This window comes from Marasmius oreades, chromosome 8 (assembly GCF_018924745.1).
Source record: "Marasmius oreades isolate 03SP1 chromosome 8, whole genome shotgun sequence".
Lineage (NCBI taxonomy): Eukaryota > Fungi > Basidiomycota > Agaricomycetes > Agaricales > Marasmiaceae > Marasmius > Marasmius oreades.
The window spans coordinates 1-23,102 of record NC_057330.1 but is presented as its reverse complement, the minus strand read 5'-3'; the positions used below and the strand labels follow the sequence as shown (position 1 = coordinate 23,102).

The window sequence follows — 23,102 nt, the reverse complement described above, 5'->3', positions numbered from 1 at the left end:
GCGGCTCGAAATCGCTATGCCACGTGGCGCAGAATCGGTTGGGGCGCAGAGAAAATTCCATTTTTAATACGTCGTAATGTCAAGTAAGATTGACCGGTGTGGGTTGGTTTTGAGAGAAAAGTACGGGAACGAAAAGGTAGGAGGAGTCGACCTGCTTTAGGGCAGGTAGACCGCTACTGAAGCAGGTACGACCGTTGCGGTCTTCAAAGTATTGATCACTGCCACTGTGAATAATACCCTATCATACTCAACATGTCCGGAAAGGGCTCCAACCGCTGCTCTTGCACCACGTCACCCAATACCCCTTCGACGACTGCCCATCTCCTACCCATAAACCGCACGAACACGTCCGTATCCGGGTCGAAACGTAGGACAGAAACGATTGATTCCGAAAACTCTCGGTCTTTCGACAAGATGGAAAGTTTCCGCAGATGAGGTGTTTCTATCTTTGCGAGCGCGGGAGACAGAAGGCTATGACCAGAGTGAGAAAAGAAACCCTCCAAATACACCTCCTCTAACGTGTCTTTCGCTCTCTCGAAGATCTCTAGAAACTCTTCTAGTGTAGGTGCGTAGGGAACTGGAAGGTGATTCAAGCTGAGGACCTTCAGATTAGAACTCGTGGACGCCCAATTGACTCGAACACCCGATAGAGTCAAATTCGACACTGACCCTACATGAAGTGACGAAAGGTCGACCGGGTCAGAAACGGATGGAATACGAAGGTTGAGATGCGTAACGTTTTCTAGCCTGAGCTGTTGTCGGTGTCCGAACATGTCATGGGAAGCCAACATTCCTTCGAATTTACAACAACCCACTTCGTCCCTAGCTAGACTTCTGATAAGTTTGACCACACAGTTCGGAAACAGAACCACATCGATCTTCTTCACCCTACCCTTCACCCATTCAAGGCTCCCCTGAAACTGCACAGAAGGCGTTCTCGCCACCAACGAAACTAACGCGTTTTCTCCCAACTTCGAGAGACAAAGAGTAGCGTGCGGGCCGTCGCAAAGGTCAATCGTTGACCAGAGGGTTGACATCCCCAAGGAAAGCATTCGCCACTTATGACACACCTCGGTGAATGGAAGGCAGCTTTTACGAGGATAGTCGGTGCAATGGATGATATAGCAAAAATGGAATATGATACAGAGGATCTCGTTGGGAAGCAGGGAGTTTATGAGGCTCAGTTCGTTGAATTGAGATCGGACCGAGGATAGTTCGAGGAGGAGTTTGGTTTCCAGGGCACGGAGTGCGCTACGCTGAGGGTTTAGTGATGAATTCATCGAGGGGGGTCGGAACTTACTAGGTGTGGGTGACGTCTCTTATAAACACACAGGGCGAGAGAGCGGGGGTACGAAACGTGTAGATTACTCCAAAATACGTGCCCCATTCTATAGTATCTATAAGAGAGAGCAGTGCATTGGCCAGGAGATGAAGCGAATATCATGGTAAGTTACGTACGCTTCTGAAGAGGAGAGAATCTTGCGCTTAGCACGTAAATTGTTGCACGTGCCACGAGGTAGGATTCATGCCGTTGCGTCATATCCCGGTTTCAATTTGCTGTTCGCGTCCCTGGAGGAAAATGTAGTTGAGGTTTACGTTCTCCACAGAAACGTGGGGCGAGAGAGAGGAAAGGCAACATGAAGGGTTGCGATCGCAGGGTAGGAACCGTCGAATTGGGGCAAATACATGTAAGTACGTCGCATGCAGTCAATCATCCGGTGGGGATGTACGCCACCGTGATGGACATCGCTACGTATACCATGGACTCGAGGATAGCATATCTCGATGCACAGCAGGGTGTCATTGTACCCAACGTGTCCGCTGACATCAACCTGTCTCGGAAGATGAAACCAATTGTTTTGCCATGAAACTGAGCATTGCAAACGAACGGTTTCCCTTTGAGCCACCCAACGAACGCCTTCAAAAGAAAGGAGGGGGAAAAAAGTGTTCATAGAGACCCTAATAGATACTGAGGTTGAGAATCAATGTTTTGAGGAAAAGGAAAAGCTGATACTGAACATAAACACTCATCGAAATAGGCCGCCTCCCCAAGTACCGTCCATGAGATCTTCAAGGGGGTTCATTGTACTGGGCCATAGACGATGCGAACCCTGTCGGTAAATCTCGCATTCGGAAAGGCGTAGGAGAATTCCATATTGGGGTCATTGACGATGAAGGAAAACAATATGTCGTACCTTAAGTAGGACAATGCGAGAAAGTCGTGGTTTTGGGTGCCGGTATTTGTATGTGCTTGACCGAACATTCAGGGCGCAGGCGCCGGCCAACGGCCCAAAGCCGTGCTAGACACGTGATTTCCCTGAATCAACGATAGAAGTCCTTCAGTTAGAATATTCCGACACTCAAGTCTATGTCTCTGCATGCATCGGGTCCTAATCAAGTCTTCGTCATGAATTCTACCACGACTTCGGACCCACCGGCACCCAAGTCAAGATAGGGCCATATGGGTCCATCATCCCAGATTGCTGGGAAGATGCATTGATGACCCGCTGGGGAAAGCCTTCTTTGGGGGATGTGCCACGACAACTACTATCAAAGCTCGAACCACCGCGTCCCGAGGCCCGTGCCTGCCATTCATTCAATACCAAAACGGGGAAATTTAAACTCATTGAGCTGATGAGTCGGACGGACAATAGTAAATGGCTTGCCTTTGTTGTGAACGAGTCTGAGTCGCAAGCAACATCCTGTTTAGGCCAAGTGGTTGTAGATCTTGTGGCTGGCTGGCCAATGACCTATAAAAACCTGGTGTTACTTCTTCACATCTGTCCGCACACATCGTCTATTTCTAATTCTCGATTTATCTTTCACAAAGTTCGATTTGATATCGGCAGTTTAAAAATATGCACATGTTCACTACACACTACAAGACATCTAATAGTACCTCGTGCGTTCTTTTACCTCTATAAACTTTCTATTTCGATTTACTAAATGGGAATTGTAGATCTCAACCTGAGGCGGCGGGCAGTAGAGCCCCTGTGAGTGGTCGTTCAACGTTCAATCCCGACGTTACGATGGTATAGCTCATAGTCATGATCGTCATTTAATAGAAACACCCTAATTTCCGACAAGTCCATTGCACTCCAGAGGACTTCCATCTTAACACACAACGCTGGACGCTGGATGAATCTGGTCCACAACAAGTACATGAAAGTGACAGGTTCAGGTGTGTTTTGCTTCCACGACTTTAACAATGCATTCCTTAACTTCTTATGTCGCTTTAGTCGGACGATCGTGGCGAATGTCACTTACACCCACAAGCCAATCCCGCAGACCAGAGACCAAATGGCGCGTAATCGACTCCCTGCTATACCGCAATCCGGCATTCCGGTAGCACGTTCCAATCCCTTGGTTCTTCCTCCCATCCTACCAGTTCAACTCCGTCCACCGAGAGCTGTGCTTCCTCCCATCCGCCGAGCAATACCCGAAATTATACACCAACCAACGCCACTGCCGCACCCAAGCCGCACGGCACCTTCGTTCCTTGAACCCATCCCCAAACTTCAAACACCACCCTCCGCCGAACCCGACCATGAGTTTATGATGGCCGCACTTAAACGAGCTCAAGCAAAATGCGATGCGACTCAGCAGAGGAAGGCCGCTGAGAGGGCGGCTAGATTTCGTTGTAATTGTGATTGGTGTGGCAAGGAATTGGTCCGAAAGGGAATTCCTTCTCATAAAATCAAGCATTGTCCCGAAAGACATTTCCATCTTCAAGAACAATGAAGTTGCTGGAAAATTTTATTATTAAGGTCTTGGCCCGTGGTCTCGCTGGCGGAGTGCACGGCTAGTAATTAGTACGGACTTGGTGTATCGCTCTATTTCTAGTTACTGATTTATTGGATACTATCGAGTAGTCGAGTTCCAATATATATGCGTGTGCTGCTTGTTGGCTATCGTTTTCATCACACCAAGCTATATTAAACCCTCCTTCGGAAATTAGGTGGAAGCGATTCTTTCACTGAGTCGCTTAAAATTCTCGATGAGCAGAGTATGGCAAAATGGTCCACCCACAACCCACCAATCGGAAATAATCCGCCAAACCCAAATTCGGAAGTTTTGTTGCCTAAACGGCTTTATAAATACCGAACTACAGCCATGGGCCATGGTAGAACGAATGATTCGATGGTCAACTCGCATTGACGCCACTAAGCTCTAAATCTCTTTACTGCTTTGTGATTTAGTCGTGCATGGACCTCAGTTCTCTTTCAGGCTGTGGGTCATCGATGCTGTGGCCGGTCAAATAAAGATATAAAATCAAGGGTAGATATTTTCTTCTTCTCTAGTTTATTTGCTGTTCGGTAGGTCCAAAGCCACGACGTCAGCTGAATTCCTCTATACTCCAGGTAACCCGCAACCGTTTTGACCCAAGAAATTTGCAAAGAACCCGTATCCTCAACCGGATCCAGCCGTTCAAAGTGTCCGGTACAAATGTCAACGCGGTGGACCACTATCCATTTCAACGACGGAGAACCTCGTCCTTCCCTCCATTTTAGCTCGGAAGGAAAACAGTCGTCAAAGTGCCGTACTTCCCTCCATCCGTGAAGTACCACCAGAATTCTTCCCAGCAAAGCCAATCCTCTTCGGATAACATTTATCCAACATGAACTTCCGGAACGGTCCCCCGATGGGCAGGCAACCGTGACGACGGCACACGCTCCTTCATCGAATCTAGACTATGAAAGGCCATCTAATACCTCGATGAAGGGAAAACAAACCACCAAAAGTAAAGGTACATCTGTTTGTCCCAAGAAAAAGGGAGTGAAAGAGGACGTTGCATGTGAAAGATGTGGGAAAGTGGTGGGTAAAAGTTACCTGAAGGTGCATCAGACTCGGAAGTCCTGTACAAAGGGAAATAAGCCACTGTCACCGTCAGTCACAGCTCGGTCAGCGCGGCGGCCAAATTTAAAACTTTGTGTGGGTATTTGAAAACTTGTAGGATGGAAACGTAACAGTCGTGTCGGGCTGTCATGAGCTAGCTGTTGATGCCGTTGGTCGTAATCGTACATAACAGAAGTTTTCAGACGAGGCCAATTCAAGTCTTTGATCCTGAAAAACTGAAGTACTTACCCGAGTTGCCCGGCCATGGTGAGTTGTTCAAAAACTGAAGTACCCGGGTTACCCGAGGGGTGAAATAGAACCAACCCACGAGGGCCACAAGTCGGCGGCTCTGGGACTCTGCGAGCTGTAGTCGGACTTGACAATCAGATATGAGGTACTTGTTACCCATTGAACTGGAGTTTCAGCGAGAAACGGCGTGTTTGAATGACATACAGTGACTTTGCTGGGATCCACTCGGTCTATGGTATCTTCTGGGCATACGTAGCCTCGCAGGCCTGTGAGAAACACATCGATCCCTCCACACTCGGGAAAGAGAGTACTGGTATTACAACTTTGTTGATAGTCCCTGTCCAGTCCTTGCCTCTTCAGTTGATTCCATCTCAGTGAAATAAGTAAAATCGACCAAGTTCGCTCCTGGAACATGACCCACCATTGGAATTTACCGGAAAAACGGAAATCGACAACTCTCAAAATCGAAGGCTCACTGAAAGCCGCGTTGTGTAATGCCAACGAATTGCGCTAGCGAGGATTAGACACCTACCGTATAATGGTATTCGGTTTTTCCTTTCTCCTTTCGTTCCTGCTTGAAAGCCCCTACACGCCACCAGCTTCTTCGGGATTCCTTTTGCGCTCAGTTTTCATTTTAGGCGTGGACCTAATCCGTGGCGATCGTACGAGATCACTGACTCTGACTGTCCTGTCGTCCCAGCGATTTGGTTCGACTCATGGTTTAGGAGATCTTGAGCAGATTCGACGAATTTGGAGGAACTAAACAGTCATGAGTCTTCCTGCAGCGAATAACTGATCTTAATTCAGTACACACTTTTATGGTCAAAGTGACCGCACAGGAGTCGGCGCTGGCGATCTCAACGTGTTTCCGTGTTTGGCGGTCTCTTGAGCCATGAGAGGGCCAAAACTAAGCAGCACTTGCAGTTTTTCGGGCGCTTCAGTCGAGGTAAGAAGAGGAATAGCGACTCAACATGGACGGAGGGTCCAGACTGGTCAGACTCATCAACTTAGAGGAGCTGGAAACATCAGGTGACTACCTTCGGAGTTTGTGGCGGAGTCTAATGCGGATGATCACGAGTTGTTGAAATCGCGTGGCGTTTTCTCTACTGCGGGTAGCCTTGTGAAAAAGGTGAGCGCTCTTCAACAAAACTTCCTTCACCTCATCATAGGTTATTTCATCAGAAGTAGGTTTCACGTTTTTAGATCTCTAATCGTGCGAAGCTATCGAGCTATAACCCTTGGGCGGTCTCATTAGGGACCACTATCCGGGATCGATGGCGTTGGGATGGCGTTTTCACGCAGGTATATAAAAGGCTAAAGTGATTGAGTTTATCAGGGATCATCACATTGACAACTCTCAAACCTTTGATCAAGGCCTCTCACAGGATGTCTTCGGGCTCAACAACCCCCGTCTTGAGGCATAGAATTTCACGCGCATGTGGAAACTGCAGGTGTGTCGATTGAAGTCCCAGCTATTACATCCGAGGCTGATTCATATTGAAACTTGTCCCAGAACGCGTAAAATTGTCGGTTTTTCGGTATACAACAAGTATCACTACGGTCACTGACAACTTCTATGCAGAAATGCGATGGGATGACTCCTCAATGTACTCCTTGTGCGAAGAACATCCGCAGTGTCATGGAGGGGCCTTGTGACTATGGAGATACTCTCACTCAGGTTGAGACCTTGGAAAAAAACATTCACCGACTGGAGAACCGCTTAAGAGAATTGGGGGAGCCAGCTCTCGTAGGCGGAGTGCAACTCAATAATCCCTACACGAAACAAAGCTCTTCAAGCACCTCGAAGGGACCTCTAGATCAATCCACCTCGTTTGCTGCGGGGGTAGGTCTGCCCATAACAATACTTTTTGAAATGATCTTGACCGCTCGTTCATTCAGGGACCTCCTCCTCAGATCGCAAAGTTTCTGTAAGCTTCTTTCCCGGTCCTTGAGTCGGTCATCCACGACTTATCTCCTTTCGATTTTTGTTCTCCATGACAGGCTAGAAACATTTCTCTTTCACGCTCACGACTTTGCTTTTTTCCTCAACATTGGTCGTGTTCGGGCGTCCATGTTACTACCTCACGGCCACCCGAAGAGACCAACCCGTGGCCTCACGAGCGTTATCTGCCTCATGGGCTTCCTATTCTCAACGTTTTCCGCACCGACCCCAACGCCCGCTCAGACTGCCCAAATCGCTGGCCTACTCTCTAATGCGATCAACGAAGTAACAAACATGACGACGACGGAGTCATCACATCCGTTCATCGTCGTTCAGAGCATCCAAGCCGAACTCCTAGTTGCCACCTATCTCCTTTGCAGTGGACGTCATCTCGAAGGCCAATTCCATCTCACTAGGGCCAACTCTCTAGCGATCGGCGCACGATTGCATAAAGTTCGAAGCAACCGCCAGCGCCCATATCCAAACGATGTCGCTCATTTGAATACGTTTATATCCACACCAGCCCCCACACCATCAGGATTCTCGTTACCGCCCACATCGGACCCAATTGAGGAGGGGGAGCGAATCAATGCATTTTGGTCGGCATTCGTGTTGAGTAATTGCTGGGATGCTACAGTCGCCAGCTCAATGAGCTTGATTTCCGTGTTTGGGGATGGAAACATGGAGGTGGACTCGCCGTGGCCGATGGATATGCTCCAGTATGAACAGGTCGGATTGTTCCTTGAATCTGCAAGCTTCACGATACTCGCTCACTTTCGTTACACTAGGGCGGGTTTCCATCTGAACTACAACGCTCTTGGACAGTCCAGAATTTCCTCAGTCATATCTCGGACGATATCAGTGCTTACGAATCCTCCCACATCGCTATGTACTCGAAAGCTTCCGTTCTGTTCAAGCGGTCCCGGACGATCGCCTTACAGCTTCAGGAAGTGGGTGACGGTTCGTTATTCAACTACTTTCACTTTGACCTGGCTGATCGCTCTTAAATGTACAGGACACGATCCCAACCACATCTCTGGAACATTTACCACTCACGGCAGGCTCATCGATTCATTCATATCAAGCTTACCCTCAATATCTAGTGAAGAAGCTACATGGGAACGTCCCACCACCGTCGGGATGGACCTGGCTGCCTACAGTCTCGCTCACTCATCGACGATCCAACTTCATTCCGTATTGATAGACACCCCGGACCCGTTTTCGTTAACCAAGTCACTCATGGCGGCAAAGGCTTGTGTGGAGATACTCAAGAATGAAGAGGTGGAGAAGTACCTTCAGAAAATGAACTGGATAAACCCCGTCATGGGGATACTATGGGATGGTGTTTGCGGTGTCTTTCTTAAGTGCATGGGGAAACTTAGGTCCGGCTCAGGAGGCGCTGTTTCAACGATAGGGAAGGCTCTGGGAATTGTGGGTGAAGTCAGAGCTGTGGAGCGAGGATTAGTCGACATGTTTGAAGCACTGGCTGTCACCATGCAAGCTTTTGCGTCGAGGCATCTTTCGATTCGTGAGCCTTTCCTCTCCATAACCGTCTTTTCGATATGTTTTAACGAATCACTTTCTCCTTCAGAATCAGCTCTCGAAAAGAATCTTTCGTCTTATCGCAGACTGACCCGGGATCTCCCTGTTTGAACCTCCTTGATAGCGTCGTTCTTTTATTTCTACGTCGAGGAAAGTCTGAAATGTACTATAGCTTTCTTATATTATTCAGTCCTTAAGAATTTTCGTCACCCCCCACCTACGGCGAGAAAACCGATATATTTAGCATTGACGACACCTCCCATCGGCACGCGTGACGATCCTTCGAAACCTGCTGATCAACGTTCTTTACCAATCTGAAGTGAGAATGACGACATTCCTTCCCACTGCTATACCTTATAAAAGACGGGCCCTGGTGAGAGTCGCTGTACGTTTCGCACCGCCTCATAAAAAATGTCGACTGCTGATACTAGTAAAATACCTATCACACTCTCCTACTTCACACTTCCCAAAGACGGAAGCAAACCCCGCACATATCAATACCAGCCTCCCGCAGGAGTACCTCAATTGAACTACGAAACCGTTCCGCATCCGTTTGAGATTGAGAACGTTAGGGGAAAGGAGCACGAGTTCGATTTGGACAATGCTGGGTTTCTATTCGCAAGATCTCCCGCTAAACATCAAGCGTTTATCGACGACGAGGATATCGAGAGGGAATATTATCCTGAGAGTGCGGATCTTATCAAGAAACTCACTGGAGCGAGTAAAGTTGTGTTGTTTGACCATAGTAAGTCATTAGTACGGGAACTTCAAATTAAAGAGGCTGGTGCTAAAAATGTTACCATCTATGGTCTAGCCATTCGCCGTAGGCGAGAAGGCGAATCAGGAACCGACCCAAAGAAACGAATCCCCGTTTCCCGCGTACACGTCGATCAAACCCCCAAAGCCGCCGTCAACCGCGTGCGTCGCCACATCCCACCAGAAGAAGCAGAAGTCTTGTTAAAACACCGGTTCCAAATAATCAACCTCTGGCGACCCATTTCCCACCCAGCATTGGACTGGCCTTTAGCGTTGTGCGATTTCCGGAGCGTCGATATGAAGAAGGATTTCGTTCCGGTGGATTTGGTGTATAGGGATAAAGTCGGGGAGACGTTTGGCGTTCAGTGGAATCCGAAGCACGAATGGAAGTATTTGCGAGGGATGACCCCGGAGGAGGTCGTGTTGATTAAATGGTGAGTTTAGAGTCATCCTTCCATCATGATCATCGGCTTTATTATGGTTCTCAATGAATTTAGCTACGACTCTATCGATGACGGAACTGTAGCCGCCTTGACGCCACACACGGCTTTCGAGGATCCTACTACTCCCGAAGGATCGCCCAAGAGGGAATCTATAGAACTTCGAGCTTTGGTGTTCTATGATGATTAAGGGCATCATGTTTAAATCACTGGGCTGTACAGTAGTGGGGCCGACTGGTGGGGTCCCGTTTACATACTTGCGTTCCTACCCTTATATATGTAGTACCAAATTGATAGTTCAAATTTCTTTGAACACAAGGAAGCGAGGAACAATCTCCCACGACTCCACGAGTATCTGCCAGTGTTCGATATTTCAATTCAAACAACTCCTAGTCCTAAGTGTACATACATGAATGCAGCCTCGAAATTTGTTGAGAGTTGCGGGAGAGACGAGGCAGAAGGAATAAGGAATATTGGCTACTCTTACGATGAACAGTAGGAATACTGGATCACGAAGACCCAGGGACCACTACGATTGAAGAAACTTGAAGATAGACTCAAGGGGACCAATAGCACGCTTATCGAGATATCGGGTAGCGGTGGGGCCACGACAGCTGTTGAGATTGTACCGTCCGTATACTTTTTTTCAATAGATGGCCTTTTATGGATAAACATAGTACGAGCGATCATTCCTTACATTCACTGTATCGCAAAATCCCTACAACCACTCACGCCGAAGCCCTTGGAGTCACCTTCAACGGAAGCTGCGTGCCTTCCGTTTCCTTCCCCTTAACGGTCGGAACAACCAAACCAGGATTTCCTGCTTCGATCTCCACGTCCGGAGGAATTGAGAACTCGTATCGTTCGAGCAAACCGGTCATGATGGCTTGCATTTCCATCACGCTTCAGGGAGCAACGATGTTAGTGCATTTAAAGAGCTGATAGAAAAGGAGAAGTAAACGTACGCGAATCGCCAACTACCGAAGTGTTTATGAAAATGAAGTTGCGAACCGAAAATCCGAGATAGTACAGGACTCACCCAAGGCATCCCTTAGGCCCACCACCTATGCGGGAGAGGGGATTAGAATGAATGACGTTCCCAAAGAGTAAAAGAGAACCGAAAAGCCACTCACTGAATGTCAAGATGTTAGCAAACATGCCAACTTGAGTCTGAGTCTTGCCTTCCGATTCTGACGTCTCGAATCGTTTTGGGTTCCACGAGCTTGCGTCTTCTCCCCATACACTCTCCAACCTGAACAAAGATTAAGTGAGTGTTTCCGAGGAGAAATAAGAACTGACCTATTATAACTCGATATATCCACCTTGATCCGCTGCCCTTTCCTGACCGGTATCGCATCAACCGTTTTTCCGTTTCTAGATACAACAGGAAAGTCCAGAAGGAGGACATCGTTCTTCATTGCTTCCCTTTCCAGCGTAGGTAGAACGGGATGAAGACGGAGGGCTTCCTGTATTACATCATGTTTGAGACTAAACCTCGCGCCCCCCTTGACCTTGACGAGAACGTACCTTGAGAACCAAATTTAAATGACTCATCGAATCGTAATCTGAACTGGTAAGACCCCCGGAATTCGTCTCGCGGATATGTTTGATCTCTTCGTAAACCTTCGCTTGATCTTCCGGATGAGCGGCGATTTCGTAAAGGATCCATGAAAGAGTATAACCAGTGGTATGGTGACCCGCTTGGATGAGAGTACTATCGCGAGGTGGTATCTGATATGAGTTCCTGGACAACGAGAACGACTACTCACGACATCTGAGCCAACATCTCACCCTCACTCAACCGCTTTCTGGGATCTTCTGCCCTGTTTGCACGAACTGCAATACCGTAAAAACATTTAATTCGCCATAAACAGCCGAAATAATTGGATGATAACCCACCAAGGATACTCAAAACGTCCCTTTCCGTTCCTGTCCCAATCGGCACCTCCTCATCAGTTTCGCCACCTCCACTCAAGTCCAACCCGGCTTCCTTCATAACCTCTCTCGCCTTCTGGTTAGACACTTCCAAGTACCGCTTGGCGATCCGGTCGAAGTATACTGGGAAGTTTTTCGCTTGCCAGGTTGCGACGGCATCCGGGATGTATCGCGGTAAGGCTACGGCTAATGTCATGCCTGGAGACTGGTCTAGTCCGAGGTTTCTAAGATCAGTATTAAAAAGTGGACACAGTGGTGGCGAACATGATTACACACTCGAGATCATAGAGAGTCTTTGTGAGTTCGTTTGGCTTATTCTCGATTGCACCAAAATGATAATTGAACGCGCCTGAATAGTATTAGTAAACTACTGATGCAAAAAGTGATCAGACACCCACTTTCACCGATGATATCGAGGGTGACTTTATGGAACCAAGGTATAATGTTGATGGTTTGACTCCTGCCTTGTAAAGCGTTGTTCCACTTCTCCGCGAGCTGTAAAACCGGTCACTTGTCAGTCGCGGTATTATCATCGAGATTCGATGTACACTTACGTGGTTAAGATGACCCTGGAATAAGGGGAGGAACTGTCGCATATGATTGATTGAGAAAGCTGGACTTAGAACCCTTCGGTGTCGTTTGTGATCTTCACCTACAAGTGGAGGAGAGATATAGGACTAAATCAATTATCAACTTTACGTAAACGCTGCGGCAACACTCGCCTGTTGCCCAAAGCACACCTCGCCCAAAAATCATCTCGAATAGTCTTTTGATGTCCGCAGCTTCAGGATAGTCGTCCGATTCTTGCAGAACACGATGTATGGCACGTGGATCTGAAATCACGAGGAAGTTTTTCTTTTATAGCAAAGCCATTTGAGGGTAAGCTCGGTGCAAGTGCGAAACGAAAGAAGAACCATTCACCCCAAAGCAACCTGGAAATCTATAAGCTGTCCCGTAATCCTTTGACCACTGGGACAAAATGGAGACAAGGCCTTTCACTCGTAAATCGTGTTCAAGCCCTGGATGCAACAACAGCAAAATCAGAACGAGCGTTTCGTACAGAAAGCAGATGGTTAGCGCACCTAACAGATATGATGAAGCAGCTGGACCTCTGAGAATCCTGAGAGTAGATCGACGCTTGAGCAAATATAAAGAGAAGAAAAGAACGAGGGAGAGAGCTGTAACAGCCACATCGACTCGTTTGAGTATGAACATGATGGTGGGTTGGATCGAGCTGTAGAATTGCACGACACTTAATTAAATTGTTGGCCTTAATTATTCAAACTCCGCCAAACACGTAACCTTCCCAATCGTTTTCATTTTCTTCGCGCATTGCCGTGTTTTGGTTGCTTTTTCTGGATGCATATCAACAATACTGAAGCTGAATATTTGAATGATTGAATCAAGACTGAATTATGGACAATGAGAAACCATAGTGACCGGGTAAGTGGGTACCTCATGTTATCAAAAGCGGCTCGTCAAGTCAAGTAATACGCGTAAGTAAATATATGATATATAGTTGCCATCAGATGGATTAGTTGGCAGGTCCGTCGATGGACGACTGAAGTATACTGTTTGGAAACTGCTGTCTGCGTCGAGAGGATCAGCCGAGCCAAAAGGATACGTTGCGTTTGATCATATCAACGAACCGACTCACCGTAAAAAAATCTGGGAAAATTCGACCACACAAGAAAAGGCAGGACCTCGTGGAAGAAAGATTGCGTTACTCTGTGAGCTCTTTTCTGTCGTCACGAAACACGGGTCGGCCACCGTTATGAAAAGTGGAAGAACTGCAACCATCGAGGCGAGCATGCGTTCACTGCGACTATCCATACGCACAGGATGTCTAAACCGACGAAGATAATCAGTCAATAAGCTAGCCGAGAATCTAAAAAGTCCTAACCATAAACGTCCAAACGTTCCAAACGTAGAGCTTAGTTTCCGTGTTCCAGGTTCCTGAATCGTTTCCCTTGAACAGGAAAAGGGTAATCCCCCGCTTTCGATAGAGTTCATACGACACGTTTTCTTTCTCCCTATCACGTAAAGCGATTACTTAGTCGAAACCTTCGTTGAGGCGTCCGCCGACAGCCTGAGATATCTGCACGGTGAAAGGGTTACAGCAACCTGAACCAGAATAACTTGTCACTTACTAACGTCTCCACAAACGTGCTAGACACGACGCCTCATACCGAAAACGGCGGTCTTGGCTACATCCACCGCATAACAGAAGCTCGTGGAAAGGTTACATCGTTCTTGTGATTATCGCGGTTGATCCAATCGTAAGCCACGATGGCAACAAATCTGCGAGTGCATTGACGGTAAACAAAAGTACAGGACAAAGGGAATGTCCGTAAAAGATGTTTCAGAAGGCGAGGATGCGCGTACCTGCGGTTTCGAAAGTGTATCGGTCGTGAGGAAGAAGGATAGATGGGCAGGAAGGGCATAGAAATCAAGTTTGAGGTAGTTCCTCAGGCGTAGGGGGAGATCGAGATCGAAAAACATCTGACACTCCCCACCTCCTCCCCTAAGTACCGCTTCATCCGCCGAGATCTTTCCCCCTTCGTGGTTCGCAATTATCCGAAAACCATATCTCAAACTACCACCCCAATATCTTGCCGTTAGCGGTTTGTTCGTTCGTAGCGTTAGCCTACAGGAACGATTATGGTGTGGCAAAACGGTGTGATGCCACCGCTGCGAGTGCGGGAGGGAGAAATGTTCGAATGTTCCGACAGACGCATTGAGCAAAGAAGAGGAGGATAGACCGTTCGTAGGGATATGTAGCTTCACAGGAGATGATTTCTGGGAATCGCAGGAACCTTCTTGAACGGTAGCTTCAATAAAGATAAAGAGGAAGTCATCTTCTTGGCTCGGGAAGATCTATTGAGTATCGTTTGTCTCTTCTCCGATGAGAACCGCAAGGGAGGTTTAGAGCCACTCGTGCTTGAGTGTTCTAGACCATACCCAGTGTAATAAAATCCTCTGATTCTTCCGCCAAACGTTTTCCGCGACTCGTGGGTACAGTCGAGGAAGATCAGCATAAAAATTAGGCGGAGGCGCGCGTGGAAAGTGGTGGAACAAGATAAAAGGTTCACGTGGTTATGACACGCCAACGTGGCTGTGCCCTACTCGCCCGTGACCACTAGTACCTACCTGCATAACGCTTACGCCACTCCATGGCTTGTTATGCGGAGCCTTGAGCTTGAGTCCTAACCTATTTCTGCAACAGAATACTGCGCAACTGGCCTCAGTAAACTCGAAAGTACCGCCGATAGGCTCAATGAACATTTTCCCACTGCCACATCGGATATTCTCGATAATCGAAACAGAAGCAAAAGGACCTAAATCGTGCCAGACTCCCGCAAATATATCTTTGAAAGCGGTTTTGAGATTCATTGCGTTGACCCGGGACCTCTCCAGGCTCGCCGTGCAGTGTAAGGATTTCAAACCTTCCTCTGACTCTTGTTTGCTTATGATTGCAAGTCCCCGTATTCGTCTTCGGAGGGCTGAAGCTCGGCTTCCCCATTCCTTACCTCGTCCGAGTCACCGTAGCCGGGAATCTCATACAAGGGTATGGTGGATCCCTTGTTTCTAACGGGGTTAGTAAACATTAGAACTGGTTCCTTTTTTCTGGTTCGGTTATTGACCACTGGTATTAGCCGTATGAGAAGGCGGTCCGTGCACTAAAGGAATTATGATGATCAGCTTTATTACAGGGAATAGAACACCGCACCATCGTGTTGATATCCTATTTATAGAAGACGATATTCTTAGCCACTGCATTAGTATAACGGATGTTTCCAGCCTTGAAACTCGTTTTACAACAGATATTCAAAGTGCAAGCCAAATGAACTGGACAGATCAACAGTTCCGGCTTTCCGTCTCATTTATACACAGATGCTGAACTGACTGGTTGTCTCACTGCCGCGGATTCTCCTGGCTCCTGCGACTCCGACATTATAACGGCCAAAGCGGTGGAACTTCAAGTTTAGAGTAGTTTAGGCAAGCACTTAGAATTAGATTGATATTAGGCTAATGGGGGTCTTCTACGGAGGGATTATATCTATGATTAGGAGACCATAACCTGTGAAAATGGTGAGCAAGGTCAGCGAAGAGGAATGTATAGAAGACACAGAATTCCTACTCACGAGTTGCTCCATCTCTCTACAGTCTACAAGGCCTACAAGAATTTACAGGTACTCAAACTCCGTGAGGTAGGTCTCAATGCGTGGACCGAGAGCTCCGGAGTCGAAGAGCTTTTTGAATTCCTGTAGTCGGAAAAACGTGGGATGTGAGAATGAGAGAAAGGCCAAAGCGTGGGACTAACCTTGCTCCCTTGGTGGAATTTCAAAGCGGCGGGAGACTCGTACCTAGATCACTTGGTAAGACGGGGAGCCGAAAAGGTTATTCGTACCGAATCCACTTACTCTTCGTAGAGCCAGAAGATATCAGTTTGGTTCCCGAACCCACGTGTCAATCGGTAACTATTCAAATTCAACGGCAAAACAAACGTTTAGTAGACTCCAAAACAGTACCGGGCGACGACGCCACAGAGAACACCTTACGTCAAAGTACCTGGCTCCTTGGTTGGGTCCCTTGCCACCTTTGCACATTCCAACAGCAACCGGTGAAGATCAGCTACTCTCCCCGGTGTCGGGTTCATGAGGATGTCGACGATGAATTTACCCTCGTAGCCTTCTGGCAATTCACGAGCGACGTGGACTGCTGGGTCTGGGCCAGGGGTCGGGGAAGCGAGGACAGCAGCCCCGCCAAAGAGAAGGGTAAGAGCAGTGAGGGAGAAGAATTTCATGGTCGATTTGTAGGCTTTGATTTGATTGATAGGAGGAGGGTTCTGGTTCTGGGAATCTGCTGGGCTACAGAGGCCGTATTTAAACCTCTCATGGAAATGGGATTAAACCTAGAAGAATTCCACAACATATTGAATCGCGTGTTAGTTTCTGATTGCAGAGAAAGCCATCTCAACAATCTGTTGGAGGCGTTTGTCGGGAAACCGGCCGAGGGGGGACGTGAAGAGAAAGAGTTTGGACAAATCAGCAATGTTGTAGTATGGCCCTGGTAGGCGCGAGTCAGTCGGGCGGTAAGGGAATGGGGCCCGTCGGTTCATCAGAGCGGAATGTGTCAGTGTCAGGCACCCACAGCCCGACTAACCAGGATAATCATCAAAATCTACCTACATACCTACATACCTACATGTTATAGTCGCTATGTGTTGGGACCTATGTATGCACTGAACCTGGGGTAGCCTGGCTCAAGGTCGAAAAATGACGTCCCGCAAGTGGTGTGGCACAACAAAATGGGTGAACTTACCGTCGATATCTCAGTGAAGACATTTGGCCGTGTTGAATCCAGGCCGTTGGCGTTGGTCTTCTGACCATTGTGCGTTGGCACCCACTGTCAATACTATTGTGGAGATTACTCCGTCCATGATGCATGATCTGTGGATCTCCACGATCTATCATATCTGACCTAATTCAATCTATTTCACAGACAGTCCTCGGCCATTTCCAGCGCGGTCGTAATCGACAGCACCGGATGCAGTAGAAACAAGGTTTCACCTGTGTTTGACCACTTTTTCATCAGTCATAGATCTTGACATGCCCGGAGTCGTGGCACCATCAGGATAGTGGACGTCGGCGAAGGTTCGGAGGAACGCCTTAACTGTACTGTACTTGGTGAAAATGGATGGGAAGCGCCAACGTCAGGCATTATGAGTGATATATCATGTCAAATGATGGTGTGTTTAGTGAGGAGCAGGCTTGAGAGCGACGTCATACATAGGACGACCTGTGGGTTTATCCTGACCCAACCTGACCCTATCCTCCGTGTTAGACGAGGAGCGCTGCCGCGTCTTGCCTACAGGCAACTAGTAGTAATTCACCTCTATCCAGACATTCATAAGTCTCGCAATATTCCCTTGCAAAGCCGTTCCTGAACAAAAGTGATTCCTGTAATGAAACAGGAGCGGACATCGCACCGCGAGGTTGCCGCGACACAGGACCTCGCATTGCTTGCGATAACTCCCGAACATCCGACGACGAATAAAGGTGGAAAAGCAACCTTGAATTTCAAATTCAGGGCCAACCGTGTTTTGAAAGCTACTCCAGGCCGGAAAGAACAAAGAACCATGGGTTACGGGTGGGGAAAAATTTGGTTACCGGATCACATGAAGGGAGAAGCGGCCGGCCGAAATTCAATTAAAGCGAACGGCTGAAGCTCGGGCCGCCTGGTCGCGTTCTTTTAACACACCAAGTTAAAGCACGACTTGTCTCGTCAAAGTCACACTTATCCCAATTCCAATTCCTGATCGGATAAATTCCTAGAACTGCCGAGGGGAATCCGGATGATTCTGTTTGTTTAACGAATGCAATACCGCTTCTTCTCCGTTGGTATAACGGATTGCGCACTGCCGCTCCGTTAACCGCCTTTGAACTCACTACCGGGATCCTCGGAGATCAACAGTTACATCGATTGACCGGAACCTCATTAACTTACGGTGCCTTACTACTCTCCAGTCTTCTGCTCGGAAATTTTCGGGTATAAGAGACACGGAACACGTTTCGTCTCCGAACCTAGACCATTGGTACCAACACAATTTTCGCTACACCTACACGCAACCAAGTATGACTTCCAATTCTGATTCACCCTCGATCGGCAAACGCTTCATGCACATACTTCTATCTGTTATTGTTCCGGGAGACCTTGCGGTAGGTAGAACGATTTCCTTTGACCTTGTTTATAAAAGCACTGGGACGCTGAGAACCATGCTCCCCTTTCCTTTCTTCCAGGCCTCCGGTAGACATTGCCAAGCCTCGTGCTGTAAACATGGGGACAGGTGGCATCGACATGGGCACAATCATGGAAATAATCATTATAGTTATGGTCATCATGGACGTAAGGACTGATTTGACTTGAATCCACCGGGGTATGAGCTCAGTCTAGGAACTTGGCGTGTGCATTCCGAGTTATGTTGCTCTAACGTTTCTCCTTCGGAGTTTAACGCCGGACACTTGACCCATATTTACGTTTACGTTGTATAATTGATTCCGGCACTCTACCTTATTCTATCCTATCTGCCTCACGCGGGCTTACTTCCAACGACTTTTTGTAGTCTTAATTTTGACCATTGTATTGTAGCTCTCCCAGCCATATAATCAGCTTAATGACGTTTCTGTTTCGGGTATCGATACTCTACGGGAAGTTTGGGAAGGAAGAGTGTCCAGTTTTCACTAGTCCAAAAGTGTTGTGAACAGTTCGAAACACTCACAGTCCCAAAGCTGTGGAGGAGAAGCCCAAATTTACAAAGTGTAATGACATCTGCGGTGGTGGTCTTCACTGGCGAGAATAGTTTCTCATCAAAATTCCGCGTCCGAGGCCTGTGGCTGTCCAACTTGAAATCCTGAACTACCGAGGTCCTGACGGCTACGTATAAAACCACGGAAACCGCAGGCCTCAAGCCTTCCATTGTAACTCACTTCTTCGCCTCCTCCCCTTCCCGCCTCCAAACCGCCGTACATCGGTTCGATGGTCGATAATCTGTCGCTTAAGTTATCGTGTAAGGCTAGCTCTAATAGATATTAACTTGACCGTGACGTACCTAGTCATCCTCGGACTTATCTGCCCCGCGCTAATTTGAGCCATAAAATCATTGATACATGAGAATTGATTCCGTAGATCAAGCAGGGCGGGGCGGAGAGGAGGGACAAAAGTACCCTGCAATATAAGTAGAATCCATCCGTCGAGGACTGACCTGCACCCTCGTCCTTATTCGGTTTGAAGCGCCTTATTTCATCTAACCTGTTCCTCCTACCTCTCCGCTGGGAACGACTTCGGGCGTATTCACCTCTCAAGCACAAATCGAAGGAATCCTATCACCAGATAGAAAATGAATGCTACATCAGCTACACCATTCCTCGACTCCCTCGCTAATCTAACCCTCGTGCCTATCGACCCTGTTGGCAGTACAACGTCTCATACGAGACATCCGGGACATCACGGGGGTGCGAGATCTCATCATCATGTCGTTCGGAGGAGAGTCGTTCAAAAGAGAGAGGAGGAAGGAGGCGTTACTGGAGCGTTTGATGACGATGATATGTAAACTTTCTGTTTCGGAGGGTAAGTTTTTTCCTTTTGTTGTTTTTACTCGAATGGGCGGCTAACTTGCTACTACTGCTAGCCTTCCATTTAACTGCCCCCCCCCAACCGGTTTTCTCGTGTACAGCTTAATACGCGTATTGCTACACAAATGATGTACTATTAGTATAGAGCAATCTCTCGGACATTGATCCTCTTTCCTGGCTACCCTTATCTTTCAATTTCTGTCTTTGTACATGTACACCCCCTATGGCGTTCCAATATAGCCATAATTTATAACTTACTCACGAGTCCCCGATCCAATGAAATTCTACTAATCATTCGCAAGATGTCTAGTTTGAATGCCTCTGTGCAACGCCAGTCCCATGCCAGGCTTACTGAAGGTGTGTTCTCAAGTCGGGTGTCGAATCCAATCTAATGTCCAACACTGTGCCAGTTACCCTAGCCCATGTCATAGCCGTCAAATCGATTATCGATCCCTTTCAAATTTTTCAAATTCGTGCAGCGTGCTATTTAAGATTGATTTAAGAATGAATTCACGTCAGCTGTCAACGTAAAGACTATCAGTATCGGCGTATTACCTACGGCAAGATGCAAATGATATGCACTGTTCACAAGCACTGTTCCTTACCGGCCGTATTCTGAACTGTCGGGCGTCCGGCAGTCCGGTGGACCTGCGGCCCGGGGCTGAGCACCTTGAACCGTTTCCGTTAGGAAACGATCTAATCTAATCTCTAGCCTCTTCCTCTGACTCCACCATCTCCCTTTTTCCTCTTCTCTTTTCCCCATTCCATCCTCTTGCAAGGATGTCCCTACGACCATGGCGAATTACTACCGAGTTTTTTCAAGTACTGTGGCCTCGCTTCGCTCGTATCTCCACTTCTCAATCATACTGACGAACATCAGGCCACGAAGACTACCCGGGAGTTCCAGGACGTTATAAGCCGCTGTGAAACGACTTGTGGAAGACAAAAACACGAAAAGAACTGTTCAATTATTACTCGACTGAGCTCAGAGTTCTCCTCGATTCTCTTCAATGCACGGCACTGCCACGTCACGAAGATATTGGAGGCGGCTGCTAGGCGCATTGATACATGAGATCTCCTTGAGATCCCCTCACGATACAAGTTGGAATTGTCAGGAAAGGGGAAGAGAAAGTACGGCAATGAAAGGCGAGTGTGGTTTAATTAGATATTAACTACGCCGGTTGCAATTCCTCGTTCACCTTACTTTGTTGTATAGGTGTCAACACCCGAAGCGTTGTTTAATCCTTTATTGCGCAGGGGACGCAGTAACTTGGTTTCGATTGGAGTCTGTATGGCGGGCACTTGGGCTTAGGGGTAGGGTTATTAGGACTACCTAGGGGACGACTAGGGGCGGAAACCTTAGGGCACGGACAGGGGACAGCTAGGGACAGAGAAGGACAGATGCAGGGGACGACTAGGGACAGAGAAGATGCAGGGGACGACTAGGGACAGAGAATGAGAGAGGCAGGGCACTGTCAGGGACACAGAAAGAGAGAGCAAGGGGAGGACCAGGGTCACAGAAGAAGAGAGGCGCACAGAAGAAGAGAGGCATAAGACCACTAGGGAGAGATGAGAAGAACAGTAGGGACATGCTACGGATACAGAACAAGGGAGGGGACACATAAGGAGAAGCACATTATTTGCAACACACAACCATTGCGGCTTATCTCTTTGCAAGTGGTGAGTGAATTTATTGCAGATCTATTCGTCCAGGACGAATGCGATGAGTGACTGAACACACACGGTGAATTTGTAACAAATCTATTCGTCCAGGACGAACACCGTGATTGACCAAACACACACGCCTTGCAGCGGATCTCTGTGCAAGTGGTGAGTGAATTTATTGCAGATCTATTCGTCCAGGACGAATGCGATGAGTGACTGAACACACACGGTGAATTTGTAACAAATCTATTCGTCCAGGACGAACACCGTGATTGACCAAACACACACGCCTTGCAGCGGATCTCTGTGCAAGTGGTGAGTGAATTTATTGCAAATCTATTCGTCCAGGACGAATGCGATGAGTGACTGAACACACACGGTGAATTTGGAACAAATCTATTCGTCCAGGACGAACACCATGATTGACCAAACACATACACATTGCAGTAGATCTTTGCACAAGTGGTGAGTGAATTTATTGCACATCTATTCGTCCAGGACGAATACGATCAGTGACAGAACACACACACATCCCAGCGGATCTCTACGCAAGTGGTGAGTGAATTTATTGCAAATCTATTCGTCCAGGACGAATACGATCAGTGACAGAACACACACACATCCCAGCGGATCTCTACGCAAGTGGTGAGTGAATTTATTGCACATCTATTCGTCCAGGACGAACTCAGTGAGTGACTGAACACACACATTGCAGCGGATCTCTTCGCAAGTGGTGAGTGAATTTATGGCAGATCTATTCGTCCAGGATGAATACAATGAGTGACAGAACACACACACATTGCAGCGGATCTCTGCGCAAGTGGTGAGTGAATTTATTGCAGATCTATTCGTCCAGGACGAACACCGTGAGTGACTGAACACACACACATCGCAGCGGATCTCTGCACAAGTTGTGAGTGAATTTGCGACAAATCTATTTGTCCAGGACGAACCCAGTGAGTGACTGAACACACACGGTGAATTTGTAACAAATCTATTTGTCCAGGACAAACTCAGTGAGTGACTGAACACACACATGTTGCACCAGATCTCTTCACAAGTCGTGACTGAATTGATTCCCAATCTATTCGTCTGGGACGAATATGGTGAGCTAGTGAACACACATGCTGAATTTTTGACAAATCCATTCGTCCAGGACGAACCCAGCGAGTCACTGAACACACACACGTTGCAGCGGATCTCTTCATCCAGGACGAACTTTGTGGTGAGCTAGTGAACACACAAGCTGAAATTGTAACAAATCCATGCGACTCTTCCGAACGTGGTCTTTCATAGAAACTCACATAACACAGGATGGAATCCGAACACAGTGAAGCCGAATTGGTATCAAACATCGGGTCAGTCCGGGTCAGTCCGGGTTATTAGGACATCGTAGGGTACAAATAGGGGCAGATCCCCACACTAGAGGCACACCAGAGGACACCAGAGGACACCACCAGAGTACACCAGAGGCACACTAGAGGACAACACCAGAGGACACCAGAGGACACCAGAGGACACACCAGAGAACACACTACAGAACACACAGGCACAGAAACATTCCTGAAGTACAACTTCCCACTGTCACCTGACACTATGTTT

At 47.7% G+C, this 23,102-nt stretch overlaps 7 protein-coding genes across 8 annotated transcripts; 4 read left to right on the top strand and 3 right to left on the bottom strand.

Moving 5' to 3' along the window:
- Positions 1-215: 215 nt before the first annotated feature.
- Positions 216-1,280, bottom strand: E1B28_011931 (uncharacterized protein; the record flags this gene model as incomplete). The annotated part of the gene is made up of 1 exon (XM_043156991.1): positions 216-1,280. The coding sequence occupies one exon, from the start codon at positions 1,278-1,280 to the stop codon at positions 216-218; it is 1,065 nt and encodes a 354-aa protein (XP_043004355.1).
- A 1,578-nt stretch (positions 1,281-2,858) lies between these two features.
- Positions 2,859-3,741, top strand: E1B28_011930 (uncharacterized protein; the record flags this gene model as incomplete). Its single annotated transcript, XM_043156990.1, has 4 exons — positions 2,859-2,902; positions 2,960-2,993; positions 3,066-3,181; positions 3,240-3,741. 4 exons carry the CDS (start codon positions 2,859-2,861, stop codon positions 3,739-3,741), a joined length of 696 nt encoding a protein of 231 aa, XP_043004354.1.
- Positions 3,742-6,247: 2,506 nt separating this feature from the next.
- E1B28_011929 (uncharacterized protein) lies at positions 6,248-8,784 on the top strand. Of its 2 annotated transcripts, XM_043156988.1 has the most exons (8): positions 6,248-6,536; positions 6,599-6,611; positions 6,668-6,928; positions 6,985-7,013; positions 7,087-7,756; positions 7,816-7,987; positions 8,043-8,555; positions 8,619-8,784. In XM_043156988.1, the coding sequence occupies exons 1-8, from the start codon at positions 6,472-6,474 to the stop codon at positions 8,678-8,680; spliced, it is 1,785 nt and encodes a 594-aa protein (XP_043004352.1). In that variant the 5' UTR covers positions 6,248-6,471; the 3' UTR covers positions 8,681-8,784. The 2 variants fall into 2 exon arrangements, with proteins under 2 accessions (XP_043004352.1, XP_043004353.1); XM_043156989.1 differs by having other exon boundaries at positions 7,087-7,987.
- Positions 8,785-8,980: 196 nt separating this feature from the next.
- On the top strand, positions 8,981-9,955 carry E1B28_011928 (uncharacterized protein; the record flags this gene model as incomplete). The annotated part of the gene is made up of 2 exons (XM_043156987.1): positions 8,981-9,759; positions 9,823-9,955. The coding sequence occupies 2 exons, from the start codon at positions 8,981-8,983 to the stop codon at positions 9,953-9,955; spliced, it is 912 nt and encodes a 303-aa protein (XP_043004351.1).
- Positions 9,956-10,356: 401 nt separating this feature from the next.
- On the bottom strand, positions 10,357-12,935 carry E1B28_011927 (uncharacterized protein). Its single transcript, XM_043156986.1, has 14 exons — positions 12,783-12,935; positions 12,622-12,719; positions 12,423-12,555; positions 12,255-12,352; positions 12,099-12,195; positions 11,977-12,049; positions 11,665-11,924; positions 11,535-11,601; positions 11,293-11,479; positions 11,065-11,231; positions 10,899-11,017; positions 10,805-10,829; positions 10,731-10,742; positions 10,357-10,668 (listed from the first exon to the last, which is right to left on the bottom strand). Exons 1-14 carry the CDS (start codon positions 12,913-12,915, stop codon positions 10,494-10,496), a joined length of 1,644 nt encoding a protein of 547 aa, XP_043004350.1. The 5' UTR covers positions 12,916-12,935; the 3' UTR covers positions 10,357-10,493.
- Positions 12,936-15,887: 2,952 nt separating this feature from the next.
- On the bottom strand, positions 15,888-16,507 carry E1B28_011926 (uncharacterized protein; the record flags this gene model as incomplete). Its single annotated transcript, XM_043156985.1, has 4 exons — positions 15,888-15,965; positions 16,025-16,067; positions 16,125-16,181; positions 16,263-16,507. 4 exons carry the CDS (start codon positions 16,505-16,507, stop codon positions 15,888-15,890), a joined length of 423 nt encoding a protein of 140 aa, XP_043004349.1.
- A 3,093-nt stretch (positions 16,508-19,600) lies between these two features.
- Positions 19,601-19,813, top strand: E1B28_011925 (uncharacterized protein; the record flags this gene model as incomplete). The annotated part of the gene is made up of 1 exon (XM_043156984.1): positions 19,601-19,813. The coding sequence occupies one exon, from the start codon at positions 19,601-19,603 to the stop codon at positions 19,811-19,813; it is 213 nt and encodes a 70-aa protein (XP_043004348.1).
- Between the last annotated feature and the right edge of the window lie 3,289 nt (positions 19,814-23,102).

Coding starts and splice junctions, on each gene's coding strand:
- E1B28_011929 (XM_043156988.1), top strand. CDS start 6,472: ATGTCTTCGGGCTCAACAACCCCCGTCTTGAGGCATAGAATTTCACGC. Junction 7,757..7,815: donor ATATGCTCCAGTATGAACAG/GTCGGATTGTTC, acceptor TCGTTACACTAG/GGCGGGTTTCCATCTGAACT. Junction 8,556..8,618: donor GTCGAGGCATCTTTCGATTC/GTGAGCCTTTCC, acceptor TTTCTCCTTCAG/AATCAGCTCTCGAAAAGAAT.
- E1B28_011927 (XM_043156986.1), bottom strand. CDS start 12,915: ATGTTCATACTCAAACGAGTCGATGTGGCTGTTACAGCTCTCTCCCTC. Junction 12,720..12,782: donor TGCTTCATCATATCTGTTAG/GTGCGCTAACCA, acceptor TGTTGCATCCAG/GGCTTGAACACGATTTACGA. Junction 11,602..11,664: donor GGACGTTTTGAGTATCCTTG/GTGGGTTATCAT, acceptor ACGGTATTGCAG/TTCGTGCAAACAGGGCAGAA.